The sequence below is a fragment of the Electrona antarctica genome (assembly GCF_951216825.1).
Source record: "Electrona antarctica genome assembly, chromosome: 12".
Taxonomy (NCBI): domain Eukaryota; kingdom Metazoa; phylum Chordata; class Actinopteri; order Myctophiformes; family Myctophidae; genus Electrona; species Electrona antarctica.
In genome coordinates, this window is record NC_136793.1 from 35,671,335 (window position 1) to 35,688,894 (window position 17,560).

The 17,560-nt window shown below is 40.5% G+C and overlaps 1 protein-coding gene across 1 annotated transcript; it reads left to right on the top strand.

Annotated features, from left to right (window-relative positions):
- Positions 1-590: 590 nt before the first annotated feature.
- On the top strand, positions 591-16,964 carry sfrp1a (secreted frizzled-related protein 1a). Its single transcript, XM_079517106.1, has 3 exons — positions 591-1,403; positions 6,395-6,475; positions 14,607-16,964. The coding sequence occupies exons 1-3, from the start codon at positions 881-883 to the stop codon at positions 14,930-14,932; spliced, it is 930 nt and encodes a 309-aa protein (XP_079373232.1). The 5' UTR covers positions 591-880; the 3' UTR covers positions 14,933-16,964.
- The last annotated feature ends 596 nt before the right edge of the window (positions 16,965-17,560 follow it).

The window sequence follows — 17,560 nt, forward strand, 5'->3', positions numbered from 1 at the left end:
TGCACCAAACAGAGCAAGGCAGGAGATGGTCAATTTGCTTAAGCTTATGAGTTTCTAATTAGATTGAGCAATGAGTATGTTGCTATAATTGTTATTGTTGTGTAAACTTGTGTTCTGTTAGTTTTGCAGACCTTGCCACAACATAATTTCGCTGTTTGTATATATATAGAGAGAGAGTATAGGCCTGGCCTATTTTGACTGGACTTGATGTCAATGACTTGCCGTTCAAAAGCTTCTCACATAACTAATGTAAGCTGTAAATGAAATGTAGTTTAGCCTACTTGCATCAATTATGTCTGACTGACAACATTGGCGATATAAAGGTTTGTATTTATTTTGTCACAGTCGCCAAAACATCTTTTTGCGAACAACCATTTGCCATTTAGAGATTGTATTTTCGCTGAACGGTCAGGTCAGGTAGTTTGTTTTGACAAAGGAAGGGGAAAAGAGTAATGAAGGGGGGCAGGGATGGTTGGTAATTGAGCACTTTGATTGACATAAGAGTGCCAAAAGGCACAGGCGCTCTCCGATTGGCCGACGCGCGCTTTACAATCTCCCCTTGTTTCCACGCTGCGCACGAGCAAGCAGCAGTTATCCTCCACAAGCTGCAGGAGCCACACCGGACTGGAGGAGAGCAACAAGAGACGAGAGCTAGAGCAGCCTGCTGCTGTGGACTAACTGAAACACGAAACCTTCTCCCGACCGAGCTAACATTTATCAGCTTCACAGATTCTTCTTAAATAGAAAGAAAAGACAGAAAAAAATCTCAGGCAAGTTTGTTGGTTATAGTAGGACAGGCATATATCTTACTTAGTGAGTTATATATATATTTTTTTGGTAAACTCTGGTCTGGTTACAAAAAAGAAAAGAAAAAACAATTATGATGTCTTCTGACCCTTCGTGGAGAATGGTCCCCCTGGTTTTGACAACAGCTCTTGTTCTGTCAGTGTGCAAAGCCTCAGAGTACGAGTACCTGAGCTGGAAGTCGGACCTGTACAACGGGGGGCGCAGCTATGGCAAGCCTCCCCAGTGCGTGGACATCCCCGAGGAGCTGCGGCTCTGTCACAACGTGGGCTACAACCAGATGCTGCTCCCCAACCTCCTGGAGCATGAGACCATGGCGGAGGCCAAGCAGCAGGCCGGCAGCTGGGTGCCTCTCGTGCACAAGAACTGTCACCCGGGCACCCAGGTCTTCCTCTGCTCGCTGTTCGCGCCCGTGTGTCTGGAGCGCCCCATATACCCGTGCCGCTGGCTGTGCGAGGCGGTGAGGGACGGGTGCACCCCCATCATGGAGTCCTTCGGGTTTCCCTGGCCCGAGATGCTCACCTGTGACAAGTTTCCCCAGGACGACGTGTGCATTGCCATGACAGGGCCCAATGCAACGGAGGCCACCAAGCCAACAGGTAACAGTCTAGCAGTCATAACGCTATAGCCCATGTAGGCCTATATAAAAAGTATTTATTTCTTTCTTTCTTTCTTTCGTTACCACTTAAAAAGTAATTGTTTCTCTGGTGATAGTTAAATGCACAATGGGACATTATATAGCTCTGGTCCATAGCCCTAATTCCCTTTGCTATGCAAGAGCTAAGTGGGACATAGCAAGATAGTTTGTGGGCTAATTGACGGTCTATTCAAAAACAAAACAAAAAACTAATTATAATTTACAAGTAGGCCAAGCCTTATCATGCACCAACTCAGTATTTTTAGTAGCCTAACTGATTATTTTGTCAAGGAAGGGTATGCTACTTAACTGAGATAACAAGATAGCCAGTACTTTTGCCACAGTGTAAGAATTGACACCCATACAGCTCAATGACCATGAGAATGTTGTTACAGAGGTTAAGGTTTGTTTGCAGAGGCAAATCCCAACATAAACAAATCATGTCCATACCTTTTGGGTGGAATTACCCATGACCCCTTGAATTTGATCCCCCACCCAAAAAGTCCATATAATCACTTTGTCAGTCAGTGTAAGTCCCATAAGCTCTGACATCTGCATGGTGCATATATTAATATGAATAATGCCTATACAACTGAAAAAATCGTTATGTTGTAATATAGAAAATTATCAACAGATGGTAGTCATTTATTTCAAGGTGTTCTTGTTGAGTTGGAGGACAATGCTGGGACGAAGTCCAGCGAGCACAAAAGCAAATACCTGCATCTAATAACTAATTTCATGCTGACCCGTCAATGGCCAATAAAACAAAATGAAGGAACGTTGAACAACACGCATAATTTTGAAACCAGATTGTGAACATAATGACAGAGAGAGAAGGGGTGTGTGTGTGTGTGTGTGTGTGTGTGGGGGGGGGGGGGGGGTAGAAGAGAGAGAGAGAGAGAGCAAAATCAATGCGAGCCAGGGGGGTGGATATGGCAGAGTAGAGCCAATAGATTCTAAATAATGCTTTCAAGGACATTTTACCCCCCACCCTTACAAATCACATTTCTTACTAGGTTTCTTGGCTGGAGATTCCTGAACCCTGTTGGGATTTTGTGTCTCTTAGTATGAAATGAAGCCTAAATTGAGTAGTCTCAGACACCTCACGCTACATGAGGGAGAAAACACAGTCCAGGTTAAAAGTGTTCCATTTCTGAGCCAGATTTGACAAATACCATGGCAACCACTGAAAAATGCACAAAAACAACATGCCCATGGAAAAAAATACTTTGGGAATTCAAATTAGATTTAGTTGGAAAACGCGTGTTATTGTTCAACACTTGGGTGTTGTGTTTTAGAGCCGCGTCAGTGGTTCTGACAGCCCTCAGTGTCTTTCTGAGAGAGGCTTCTATTTGATACCTTGGTGAGGTATACTGAAACAAAGTTGATTCATTCATGCCTATAAATCAGGGGACTTTCCATCATCCACTTCAATATAAACTATAAAAGCACAACTACAGAAACAATTACAGAAATATCTCAAGACTTGAACACGGCATCCTAATCCATTTTGAACATTAACATCACAGTGATTGATGGCAACAGGTAGAGAGCGCTCCTGCAGTAGTACTGCTAGTACACAGTTTACTGTATCCGAGACATTGCAGTAAGAAAGGCAAGTCTGGGATGTCTAAGCTTGGGAGTGGAGAGGTGAAGAGTCAAGTGGTAGCAGTGCTGCTAGAGGCTGACTGACATGGAGGTATGGACGGGGGCCTGATTTCCTGAGAAAGGCTGCAGGGACCACACAGGGATCCATGGCCCCCAGACGTCACCTGTTATCATGCGTTGTCAGTGCCAGTGATAAATAAAACTCTTTGCACCCCCAACCCAGCAGGACGCATGCAGGATTTGGGTTGTTTTAAAGCCTCTCAGAGGGAGGCATCTCCCATCTGCTGAGTTAATGGGAGAGGTTTTTGCTTTTGTTTTCTTTTTTCAATTTCAATTCACAAACTTTGACTAAACTGCTGAATATTCCTTTAAGAGTGTAGATGAAAGTGATAGCTCCTTTGTATGATTAAATGAGGCTTAAATGACCATACCGACGATCTGGCATGTGTAGCCCATTCACTAGGCTATGCCTCACCATATACTGTACTTGACAATCATTACTACTGCAGTTTATTTTAAATATCGTAGTTTGTCTGATTTTAGAAGAAACTATTGGATTTCAGTCACAGTACAATATGAAAATCAACTTACAGATACCAAATTGAGAGGGGGGAATCTGCACAGTAAATCCACAGTGTTAAGTGTGTTCATACACGCTCAGAGTTATAACACTGGATTTTACTGTGTGATAGCACTAATGGATGCTAACAGAAGTAAGCAAACAGAGCTGACCACTGGCTGCTGAAATAGACTGGTGATAATTGGTTTAAATGAGAAACAAAAAGGGAGAAGTGGACCCTCTTAACTCTCAACAGTGTTTGTTTTCACAAGCTCTTTACACCTGGGTGTTACTTTCACAAGCTTTTGTCAAACACATGTAATAGACAACTGGCAAGCATATCAGAACAGAGAGTAGGCTGATGTCGACTTAAATGTTATTATTATTTGTACACAATATGTACAGTTGAAAATGTCTCTTAAAATGTCTCAATGCCAATGTCTATGGAATTTGTTATCTTCTTATGGATCCAATTTGCTAAGCACGCTCAGCTGTTTTGGTGTAGAAGAATCAATCACTGCAAGTAGGGGGAAAAAAAGGTCATATGAAATCATGATATATTCACGGATATGCCTCTAGACCAAACCTCTTTTGGCAAAAACACATTTTGGCTCGTTGACCATAGTCAGAGTCAACCATTATTGTAATTGAAATGTCATAAGATTCTAGATAGAATATTGCCATCGATAGGTTCTGCTTTTCCTCCAAGATTCTAGCATTTATTCCTCTTCCTACCCTGTTGCACTCTGGGAAGATGTCATTTCTGACCACGGTTAATCAATTATATCTCAGGAAACACTAAGTAATGTGCATATTTATAATAAACAATTAAACAGTATGAGTATAGATGCTTTACTTTATCTGGCTTGATACATTTCATTACAATGTATAAATGGCCGATGTTTCTTAAATCTAAGAATGGGTGAAACATTTGCTGTGGGCTTGGAGATCTTAAACTCTAGAGTGACATAATGATATACCATAAGTGATGCCAAGTTGGCACGGTTGCAGTCTCACTGTGCCACAGTATCAGGGGCCCCTTAAATGTATAGTGTAGATTTCAGAAACTGTCTTTTGAGGCGAAGGTCTGTGGTTCAAAACCCATACTGTCTGGGAAAGTCCTGGTTGGGAAGGTAAATGAGAAATGCCGTACTCTCCCTCAGCAATTACCAATGAGGTGCCTTTGAGCAAGGCATTTAACACTCAATAGCTTTTACTAGGAGAACCACTAATTTGCCAACAATAAGATTGTGGTTGTACTTAAGTAGACAGCTCCCAGGAATGAATACGATTAGCTTTGTGAATGTTAAGTACACTGCTTCAAAAGTGAACCTTCCCTGGACAAATGAAGCAATGATTCCCTGTACAAATTATGCAACCATATTCCCAGGAAAAACAACGCAATCCTTAAGTTACAGTGTCCGTAGTCTTAAATAATTATAAGACTGTCTATCTCAGTGTAGGTGGATGCAGTTTTTACTGCAGCGCCTAGTTACAGCCGGCTATAAAAGCTGAGGACATTCCTGACTGAGGTCAGGTCAGGGTTCTGACCAGCTTCTCAGAGCACAGAACTAAAGAGTTTTACTGTCAAAGACACAAGATAATATCTCCACACAGACAGGGGGGGGGGGGGGGGGGGGGGGGTGTTGGTGGAAAGCACAGCTGACTCATTGCATGAAGGATTGGAAAGTGGGAAACACAGGCTGGGTTGTTTATCCCAATTAAGACCCGAGACAGATTCTACAGATTCTTCTAAATCAGTAGTTCTCAAACTTTTTCGTAATTCAAAATTATTCAACATTTTTCAAACACAAGATTTTTCCAAAAATGTTCAAAAATAGCAGATGTAGGCCAGGCTCGCAGTGTGGCACAATGTGACATGCGGTGAGCTTGTATATCTGCTATTTTTAATAGCCAACGTTAAAATCTAAAATGAAGACAGAATGCTTTCCTGGTGCTTTTGTACCTGTGATGATTCCAGGTTCTTTCTAAAAGGAAAGATTACTGTTTTTCAGCCCCTATAGAGCGTCGCAGTCCCGCCCTCTTTCATGACGACGACAGGCCCAGGAAATAATTCCCCATGCATTTTTCCCATAGACATTTCAAAAAGTATTTATTTAAAGATCTGTAAGCCTCGAACAAAGCCAACTCTAACAAATAATTACAAAGAAGAAAAACAACAAAAAAGTGTTGTAACCTGCCTTTTTTATTCTTCTTTCTAATTATTTGTTCGGCCCAAAAAAAGTTTGTTGTCATGATTTGTCACGATCCGAGTTGGCTTTGTCTGAGGCTTACAGATCTTTCAATAAATACTTTTTGAAATGTCTATGGGAAAAATGCATGGGGAATTATTTCCTGGGCCTGTCGTCGTCATGAAAGGGGGCGGGACTGAAAACTGAAAACTCCAATAAATTTTTCCCATAGAGATTTAAAAAAATATGTATATCAATCAACGTTTTGATTCTGTGGAAATAAATAATTGAATATTTAATTATATGACAATACATTTAATAAATACCCTTTGTTTAAGGTTTTATGGTCATGAGTCATGATGACTCACCAGGATCCTGGATGGCTTGATTCTATAGGCTTAAAATAATTGAAATATTTTTGTAAATCTCTATGGGAAAAATGAATGGCCGATTTTTCAGTGGGTCCAGAAAACCACGCCCACTGCTATGCTCTATTCCAAATACCTTTAGTTGTTTTAGATGTGAGTGTGATATCCGGCCAATTTTCTGTCTGTGCTATTAACTACAAAACTCTGCCCCCCTCCTCCCCCCCAGGTTATTCACCCATCTGCCCTCCATGTGACAATGAAATGAAAACAGACGCCATGATGGAGCACATGTGTGCCAGTGAGTTTGGTAAGTACCCTACCAAGCACACACACACACACACACACACACACACACACACACACACACACACACACACACACACACACACACACACACACACACACACACACACACACACACACACACACACACACACACACACACACACACGCGCAATAAAAGTGTCATGCACAATGCATGCAAAGACATGCACCACTCCATTTTACTAATCACTTGAATTTCATTGGTCCACACACACACACACACACACACACACACACACACACACACACACACACACACACACACACACACACACACACACACACAGTAGCATGACTGTACATCGCCCACCCCTCCCATCTTAAATCTTCAAAGTGATTATTACACAAACACGCTTAAAGCATTTAAGCATCAATGTTATTCTTTGGGTGTGCTTATGTGACCACACATGAATTATTCGATTGCAGTTAAGCTAAAAAGCTTTCATTTGTTTTCATGCCTATGATGATCAGTGCAGCTCATTGTATAGCACAGCCGTTCTTTGTATTTCTCTTTTAAGTGAGGCCCTCAGTGAGATCAATGAGGCAAATCTGTTTTTACTGCAAAAAAGATCCCCATAAGTTTGCATAAAGCTAAGTGGGGAGAAAGAAAGGCATAGATCAGACACCCTAAACATGGCAGCTTTTAGTTTTCAACCCTTGAACTGAAGTCACGGTTCATATGCGCTTGTTAAACAATAATATTCTCTAACTAATGAATTGGGGTCACTAAGAGGGGCCCTAAAACCTTTATGTAGAAGGGCTTTGTAGCTGTAAAATAGGATGTTTGGTCTACGGTCTGGTTTGCCTGTAGTTTCAAGAATGCCTTGCCTTCAGTTTACTTCCAGTGGTCCACGGCTGGGGGTCAGTTCACCTTCAGTTCAAACAGCTGGACTTGTAAAATGAAGCAGCTCTTCTTAATGATGGGACATTCAATGTAGAACGTTTTTTAAATTAGAAAATAGGTTTTTCAGTTTTAGAATATCAAAAGAAGAACAAAGAAGTGGGACCCATTCTAAATCAATTGTTTTGATTTGAAAGTAAACGGTCCTGGAACCAGGGTTTGTCAACAATGCCATTCGATCACAGCTGGGCCTGGCAGATTTGGCTTCTATCCACAAATATTACATGGCAAATGTTGAATTATTATGAATCATGGCTTTCGAAGGGCGATAAACCTTGCTCTAGTTATAAAGTACTATAATCCAAGGAAAAAGACAAAACCAACTGATGTTACAGTTGAGGGTTTGATATTGTTTTGTGCATGTTTTCAGGATGCCGGGCTCCATTTTTTATTTGTTTGCTGGGCTCCAAACCCCCGGCAGTTCCAAACTGAATTTCAAGTGCCAGGCCAGGGAAACATGGACTATGGTGTATTGGAAACAGACTTTTTTCCAGTTCTCAGGAAAGTTAAAAGTTGTATTTATTTAACGAATTGCCCTGTTGTTTACGCTGTGGTGATGGGACTTGCTTTTCATTCCACATCCTGGTTTGCCAAGAGGAGAGTGGCACATTATTGGCTTGTTTCTTCTCTGATTGAGACAGATGTTGTTTTGCTTCCTTGTCATAAGCCTCTTAACGCTTGACATCTGACAATACACAGATTGCCCCAGCATGGGGACTAACAATGGTTGTTGGACAAAGCTCATGCCACTGACATCCTCGCAGGTTGAAACCCACAAGGGACAAGCCTTCCATGGAATGCAGTAAACAGTTGAGATGAATATGGATTATGACTTCCTTTCAGTGGGTAAACAAGCAATACATATGTCGACTAAGTATTTTGCTTCTTGGGCTTAGCTATAGTACCGCATTTATTTCCCCTTATATTGGTTCTGGAGGCTTTTTTGAGATTTTGTCAGAGGATAAAGCTATGATGGAACTGACCATGACTGAAGCAGACTGCAATATTAAGAGTTAATGTCTGTGTCGAGAAAAATATGTGCTGTGCAAATACAAAAATCTGTTTTTATCCTCCCAACAAAGGATTAGGGAACTGCACTCATTGTGATTTCATTATGCTATTGCAGGCTTGACTAAGAATGGGCAACAGTACGTGTTTGGCACATTTAGGAGCCCAAAAGCCACACAGAATACGTTTTTTGCTTTTGTCATTTATTGAGAAAAGTACTGCCGTAGCAGACAACCCGCAGCACTCCAGGTTCAAACAAAATCCTTCTAGGTGCTTTTATCATTTATAACAGTGGCATATCCTGACTGAGGCTATGTTCAAACTAATCTTTGTCTTCATAGTTGCGGAAAAGCAAAGGGAGAATCAGTGACTTGGTATTTATTAATCTGGCAACACATTGGCATTTTTGTCCACTGAAAACTTCAATTCCTGGAAGCATCTTGTTGCGAAAAAGTCTGTTCTCGTTTAAGTTAGAGGTTAAGTGTCAAGTTGTTTTTTGTTATAATATGTGCTTTAGTTTGAAGTCCTACAAAGTTGCATCCCTTCTCCATACACTTTATTTTTGTGATTTCATCTAGTTTTAACCAGAAAACGCAGAGGCATGGCAGCTTTTGATTAAAGGTGGTTGGATAGGTGTTGTATAAAGTAGGACATAAAGTACCATTAAAAGTGTACAACGTGTACTCATCCCCTCTAAATAAAGGCGGTGTAAATCAATAAATAAATGAATGAACAGTAAACAAATAAACCTGTATAGATATGTAGTATTTAAACCAGATTCATATAATACATGTGTATAGTATGATACAGTGCACAAGTGTGCAGCTGTTTTTTTATGATTACGTACTTACAGTAGTGGAATAAAGCATTAGCAAAGTATTACTGTAATTTGCAATAGTTCAATGTCTGGGTTCCTCTGGAGATGACTAAAGACTCCCCCTAGCTTCTCAGAGAGCCCCCCCCCGCTTGCCTTTGCCTGTGAGTGGTTTATGGTACATACCACTCAACACTTTGTTCCCACCACCAATTTATCTCTGTGCTTAAGGTTTTTATGGCACCTCATTTTCACAAAACAACCATAGCCCTTCAGGTAAATCTCTCCATTTACTCTACTGACAGCTAACTTTGTTGTTGTAGCCAAACTGCTCCATCCCCATTCCCCATAGAGTAAACAGCAAAACAGCACAGTGAGCATGCACTAGAGCAGACTGATCACCTTGGTTTATCGGATCAGACTGTGTGTTCTGTGAGGTTGTGAACAGGCCTGGCGTGTGCCCCCACCCCTCCACCCCATTCTGTTAGGGTTTATAACACCCTTGGAGCCTGGGCCGGGTGTGTGGGTCATCCCCTCTAACCGTCTAACCTGACAAAGGAAACCCAGGTCAGGGGTCAGGGACAAAAAAGTTTAAGTGGAATTGCATCGAGATAGACTTGTTTTTTTATTCTGGTAAAGGCAACCCTGTGATGTCATTGAATGATGATTGAAAGAACATTTCATGGTCACAACCATGAATGGAATCTTTTCTGTTTTATACTTCACAACTTTTTTCATGTGTCTTGGTGGTGCATGGTGCACATAGTTTACATTGCTTCAAACAACCTCTGCATCATGTGGCACTGCAACAAAGTGTTCTTGCATATTGTACAAGGACAAGATTCGGACCTTGAATACAGTGAAACTTGCAGACACATCACCCTTAAAGACCACCTACTGGTGGGCAGGGTGGGAAATAGATATTTCAAAATAGTTAGCCTCTCATGAAAATGTAATAGCAAAACACAGGCACAGCATTTCAGTAATATGGTAATGCAGATAAAGAGGAAATATTATGTACCTGCACACTGGAGGAGACAGAACCGGGAGGAGAGTGATCAACATAGTCATTTACAACATTATTGTACTTTTGTTTTATTTTAACTCTCCCCTCTCAGTGTTCAATTTCATATTTTTTTTTACAGTAGTTCATGTGCCGTAATTTTTTTCCCCATTTCTTTTATATGCCTGTGTTTACATACATATAATGTAAACCCTCCCCCTCCCGTACCAGGTCAGTATCTGAGTGTCCGTACAGTCTGTTTCATATTAACAGAGAAATTGTCTGCGTGATGACAATTGTATGTAAGTATGTAAGTATAAATAAATGTTTTTTTTCCTGTTTTCTATACCCCCCCCCAACCTCACCACAGTGCTGGCTGCCGCCCTGAATAGACAGGGATGCAGTCAGCACGATGTATCGGAAGGGGGTAGGAGAGAGAACAGAATCAGCATGATGGCAGTTTAGATTATATTGTTATTATATGACAGCCCGGTTCTCTACATATCTTATGAATGGAGCCCACGTTGTATCGAACTTCTCCCTTGCTCCGGTTACAGAGTATCTAATCTTTTCTAACTTTAATGCACTCACCACTTCATTGATCCATTGTTTGAATTGAACTCGCTCCATTTCAACTATCCTGTGTCTATATTGTCTGTACTGTACCTACCAGTCACCTGGGAACTACATACACTATATATTGGAACTCAGTAATGGACAAATACTACATTCCACTCTATTCCTAGCCAAGAATGTCACCTCTTCCTCCTTCAACAGTGTTAATTATTCATGCAACATTACTGGCCACTGTACAATGTGGCTGAGATTACAAACAGCACAAGGTGCAAAGAAAGTTCAACAAAAAGGAGTCTAGGGATTATAAAGCATGGAGGATTTATCCAGATGAAGTATTTTCAGGGGTGGCCTGGGGCCTCTCTTTTATGAATCACTAATTATAAGTGCTGCCCATTTTGATCTGTTTGAACACTAAGCCTCCTCTGACTGATCCAGGGACCAGAGAGCAGAGAGGGGATAATCCTTACCATGCGCACTGTTAATATGGGGAAAAACAGCACTGTTCACTTTAATTGGCAATGGGTAGATGCATGGGTGAGGAAACAGTTGAACCATAGCACCAGTTCTTTAATTTGTTTTAGATTGGTCAGTAACATTTCACTGTCTAAACCTAAAGCAGTTAATGTGCTTTAAGTGAGTAAGCAGGAACCTCCCCATTGTCAATAGATATTCTTGCAAGTGTCAAGAAAATCACATAAAAGTTATGGTTTATCAGCTTTGAAGCAATGTCACCTCTCACTAGCACAGCCTGAACAGAACTGTTGCAGGACATGTCCTGCACTGTAGCTCACAAGACATTATCTTTTCTATGATGTTGCTCTGCGCCTTATCTTATCAATGCAGTGGATTTGAAGTACCATGTAACACGGTCTGCTCCTATCCTGCAGATATACGGGAAATAAAGAGATAGGCCTATGTGCAATATATAGAGGCATATGGATGCAGGGAGGGAGATTTGGACCACTATAGGGTCTGACTCATGTTCTGATTCTTAAAGGGGAACCGGAGGAAACAAGGAGAGAAAGTTAAATAGAGTATAATGAAAGATCGGGTATCCATGGTTAAATCAGAGTGAGATTTTGAGATGAATTGGTGTCACTGGGATCTAGGATGCTCTCCTGTAATGGTTCACAGACTGATCCCTGCAAAAGTCATGCAGTGCATACACTGGACTAGCCTAAGATTTAGACTGATGTCATCACTCTACGAGAGTCTTAAGCAACCTTGCCCCATGGCTTGTGGTGCTTAAACTGCCCCACATATCCGGTTTGGCTACGGAAAGCATCTATAACCCGTAGATCCGTAGTTTTGATCCACTCTGTCTCGGAATCTGGCATCCATCTTGGATTTTCCTCGATTGTAAATGCGCAACAGCGCCCCTAGCGGCCAGGGTTGCAACAGCGCCCCTAGCGGCCAGGGTTGCGCAACCAGTTGCACTCATTAGGGGAGACAAGGAGAGATCCAAGATGGATGCCAGAATCCGAGACGAATTTAAGCACTGTAGATTTTGCATTTGTACAAGTTAAGAGTTACTTTGAGGCAGGGATTTTCAGACCACCACAAGCCATGGGGCAAGGTCGCTTAGACTCTTGTAGAGTGATGATGTCAGAATCGATAAATACATCTACGAGAGTCTAAATCTTAGGCTAGCACTGGACCTTTGAAAAAGATATGGACACATGGTCTGTAAACCTTTTTTATGATTACTATGTTTTCAAAGTAAGTGTTCTTATATACTGTGCAATGTATTTGTCTTCACTTTCATTGGCAGTATCTAGAAATTAGGGTGTGGATTTGGGACCAGATGAAAAAATCTGGGTAAAATGCATGAGTAATGCTCCCGGGCCCCTCTCAACAGCTACTGCTGACGTGCCCTTGAGCAAGACACTTACAGTAAATGTTGTATTGGAGCTGCTTAGTCACAGACAGGAGTATGTCTATGCTTGTGGGGGGATTAGAGTTGCTCAATGGCTACAAGTAGGCCTACAGTATGACTCTAGTTGTAAATGAGGGTGACTGCAAGAATGTGCAAAAATGAAAGAGTGAGAAGCTGGCCAGTGCTGAAAAATAGTGTTCCTGCTCAGCAAACCCTTCACTGAAAGGAACTAACAAAAATAGTTAAAGGATAATATTGATGGATTTCTTTTGCATTCCAGTCAGTCCTCATGACATAAAGAGGTGTCTTTGTCATCCCCCAAGCCTCAGTCATCCTTCATTCCTTTACAGAATTACAGTACTTAACCATATCTTCTCTTCCCCGAGGAGAGAATGCTCAGATTTGTCACTGATAGCTAATAGAAACCAAACATTCTTTCCCCCCTTTTATCCAGACCGGAGAGTATAGGCACTGTTCTCTCCTTAGGTTTTTATTAACTGAGACAGATACTGTGAAAGTTGAGAAGGAGAGAGAGAGAGAGAGAGAGAGAGAGAGAGAGCATGAGAGCAGCACAGGAAAGCACTGACGGGATTCAATCTTTGGCTAGCCTGATCAGCTATATGGGTTCAGCAGAGATGTGTGCTGCACAATCACTGGCCTAAACGTTCATCCTTTTGGCTAACATGTTACACAGACTCACAGAGGGTTTATAGAACTGGTACTTTTAAATCATGCAATATCAAGCAGTACGCCTTAGTTGAAGGTAAACCATGCTGGACAGAGCTGGAGCAGACAGTTGGCCACTACAAAACACAGTCACACTTCACAGCAGCTGGTCAAATAAACCAAGTCTTTGTGCGGGCCCGTCCGCTGTCCGTCAGCAGTGCAACATTCTGGCTGTGGTGCTGTTGGGTGGACTGGAACAGTGGGTCGGGAGTCGGGACACATTTTTGGGTTGGCTTTTTTCATTTCCTCCAATTTTGTAAATGATTTCAAAACATATCTGAAAGAAATACATTTTTATATATATATATTTTAATATCTTTTTTTCCAAAATAATTTAATACATAAAAAAACGTCACAACTGGTTGCATCGCAATACGATGTGATCTTGTAGATTGGTAATTTAGGGAAAAATAATTTCTATTTTGGGTCTCAAGCTAAAAAAATGGGAACCATTGGGCTGGAGGTTGAGGGGTCCACTTGGATTGGAGGTTCTACATTAGAGGTTTGACTTGAGAGCTACTTTCAAAATGACAAGATCTACTCACCAAAACAATATTGAATTGCTGAAAATAGTACCTGAGGGGGCTTTGGAATAGCTGCAATGGCATTACAAATAAGACTAACGCACTTGGAATTGGAAATACAGGGGGAAAACTTTGAATTGGTAGGGGTTTCTTGTTATAACTTTGTAATGCTACTGATGTTTGTGATACAAACTTGAAAACAAAGTATTGCATTGTGGGTTTGAGCTGAGGACCTTTTTGATGTCAATCTCAATCAAGTCACCTTAATTCAAGTGGAAGATGCCAATAACCAAAAAAAGACAAAACAAAAAAACAACAGCACTATACTCCTCTTCAGCTTCATCCAAATTACTCATACAAAAAAAAAAAAACAATGACCAAAAAAGAAAATTACAACAGCACCATCCATTAAATGTGACAAATTATTGTTCTTAATATACCTTATAAAACGGCCTCACACCTCCTGAAACAGGAAGATGCCCTTTTATTTATTTATTTTACATTTAAATAATATATTTTTAGCATGTCATGTGGTCTACCTGCACAGCCTTTGTGATCTACTGGTAGATCACGATCTACCTTTTGGGCACCCCTGTATCTACATTAACTTCTTGGCTGAGTCCAATATTTACCTCACACATGTGGTTTTGGTTTTAATATCTTATTTCTTATTCTCCTTTCTACAGCTTTCAGGGCCAAGATCAAGGAGGTAAAGCGTGAGAACAATGATCGCAAGGTGATCCTGCAGAAGAGGAAGAAGATGCTGAAGACGGGGAACCTGAAAAAGAAGGATTTGAAGAAGCTGGTTCTGTACTTGAAGAACGGAGCAGACTGCCCCTGCCAGCAGCTGGACAACCTGGGCAACCAGTACCTCATCATGGGTCGCAAGGTGGACAAGCAGTACCTCCTCACAGGCATCCACAAGTGGGACAAGTCCAGCAAAGAATTCAAAAAGGCCATCAAGAAACTCAAGACCTACAAGTGCCCTGCCTTTGAGAATGTCTTCAAATAATCCATCCCATTTGTTTGCATCTCATCCTACATAAGAACTTGCACAACCAGAAAAAAACTGTATTTTTTTTGCTTTTCTATTGTTTTGTTTATATATCTATATACCTTGGTATATATACAGATATACATAGACAGTTTCTATGTATTTGTTTATGTTTGAATGGGGTGGTTTATGAAAACACACTTTTATAGGGTTGGGATTCTTTTTTAGTTTTTCTTTAAAGAAAGGACATTGTAGTAAAGAGCCCTCATCACTGAAATAATTTCCACTATGTATGTAGATACTTGTGTTAGACCCTCTCAGCTCAAAGAATGTGCTATATACCTGTAAAGGTATCCATGATAGTGTGATAGTGTCATTTTGCTGAAATCGCTGAAATCAAACATTTTCGGAACTTCCACTTGCTTTGATCATATAATAATAGAATCATTAGGATCATTATGTAATTTAGAACCATGTGATCAATGAAAACTGAATTGGCAGTTGCTGGTATTCATTTTTAGCTTTCAAAGCCACACTGTAGTGATCCAAATGGTATCATTGTTGAATAACTTATTGACAGTAGTTTGTGAGTGTTTTCCTCGCCTCATTGTCTCTCGAATAATGACTTCCCTACCGTGGATTTTAATTGTCATTTTCAGTCATTCTGACCCATATATTTCTCATATTTTGACTTGAAAAATATATAACAGCCAATTAGGGATGCACCAATATGAAAATTCTTGGCCGATACGATGTTTAAAATAACAATTTAGCCGATAGCCGATACCGATATATTTAGTTAGTTAGTTAGTTAGTTTCATTTATTGTCCACGTGTGGAAATTTGTCTTCAGTCTCAACAACAGTAAAAAACAAACAGCGACAACACTTACACAATTATTTTCATGGCAAAAATGCAGTGGCAAATACATTAAAAAACGAATCTAGCGAGACATTGTATCATTTAGTGCCTTAATGGCGTTTGGAATGAATTCATTTTTAAAGATGTTATGGTTGACTTTTGGTACTTTGTACCGTCTACCAGAGGGAAGTAGTTTGAACTCCCTGCAGAGTGGATGAGAGGGGTCATTTGCTATCTTGACAGCTTTTTTTCAAAGTACTTCCTTGTAGATACAACTTAATTGTTTGTCTCTTCCCAATGATTTTTTAGGCTAGGCTTCACTATTCGCTGCAGCTTGCTTCTTCCTTTTACATTAAGATTGCCATACCACATTGCCATGTTAAAAGTCAAGATTCCCTCTATCAGGTTCTTATAGACTGTTTCCATGATATTTAGTTTAGATATTTAGTTTTTGCTGTTTTTATTAACAAATACATCTTCAATACAAGAAATAAATGTTCAGAATCTACAGCTTGATAGGCTGCAGATATCCAACACACCGACATAGCCAACACAATATGTATGCTTATCAAGAACAGATATATCAGCTACTGCCATCGGTTAATGTCAGTTTAATTTGCCGATACCGATATTGATCGGTAATGGAAAATATCGGCCGATACCGATATGTGGGCCGATACATCGGTGCATCCCTATACAGCCAATCTATAACTGTGCATTGTGGTCCGAAAACATGTTTAGACATTAGTCATTACTGTGTAGGCCTATCCTGTGTAAAACACTATATGATTGTGTTATGCATTAACAGTATAACACAACAACAACAGTTCATAACAGAACAATATTTTTTGTTTGCCAGAACAGATATTGTATAGTCTTACATGATGTAGGTAGCCAGTTGGATTGTGTGTGTTTTTTGTTTGTTTGTTTGGTTGGATGGTCTTTATAAATACAGTTTAAATGCAGTAACATTCACTCATTCGCATGAACAAATCTGTCCATAGCCTCATTCATGGAAGTGTAACAAATGTCAAAGTGCAAAGAATGCCAAATCTATATTTAGATATTGTTCTTGGTGTTGTTGGTTCCTTTTTAGCACCATTTTGTTTCTAGATATGAATGTCAGCAGTGCATTGCTGCATGCTTATTATTGTGTACATACAAAGTTTACATAAATATGGAAAAAAGAGGAGTGGTGTCTTGAATATTACTTAGTTTTCTTTCATATAGGAGTCTTTTACATTGAGTCTCCTGCTTATACACACATCACATGCTGTAAAATCCAGTGTTAACTAACTATTGAGAGTGTAAAATGTTTTGATCACTTTCTATGAAGACACAAACATACTTTTAATGCATTTCAATCTGCTTATATAGATTGAGGAACCGAATAGAAATGGCTCCACTTCTCGATTGGACTGTTCTGTCGCCCTATTACTTTCAATGGTGTCCTCAAGCTCGATATAAGACTATAATTGTCTCCACCAGGCCGAAGGCATGGGGAGAGAGTATGTTTTGCACTCCGTCCGTGTGTGTGTGTGTCCTTCCTTCCGTCCGTCCGTCCGTCCTTCCGTCCGTCCGTTACCAGCTAATCTCCGGTACCGTTGGCCCGATCCATGCCAAACTGTGCACACACACTCCATGGATGCCAACGATGAACCTCTGCCCCAAATATTCCTCAACGGCCTGTTATAGCGCCACCATGAGGCCGATTTAGGCAAAACACATTTCTGTAGATTACCCGTACACATTTTATCCATACATCACACAATTCGGTATACACTAT

Excerpts from the sequence above, each read along its gene's own strand:
- sfrp1a (XM_079517106.1), top strand. The coding sequence starts at position 881 with ATGATGTCTTCTGACCCTTCGTGGAGAATGGTCCCCCTGGTTTTGACA. Across the intron at positions 1,404-6,394 it reads GGAGGCCACCAAGCCAACAG|GTTATTCACCCATCTGCCCT; the intron begins GTAACAGTCTAG and ends CCTCCCCCCCAG. Across the intron at positions 6,476-14,606 it reads CATGTGTGCCAGTGAGTTTG|CTTTCAGGGCCAAGATCAAG; the intron begins GTAAGTACCCTA and ends TCCTTTCTACAG.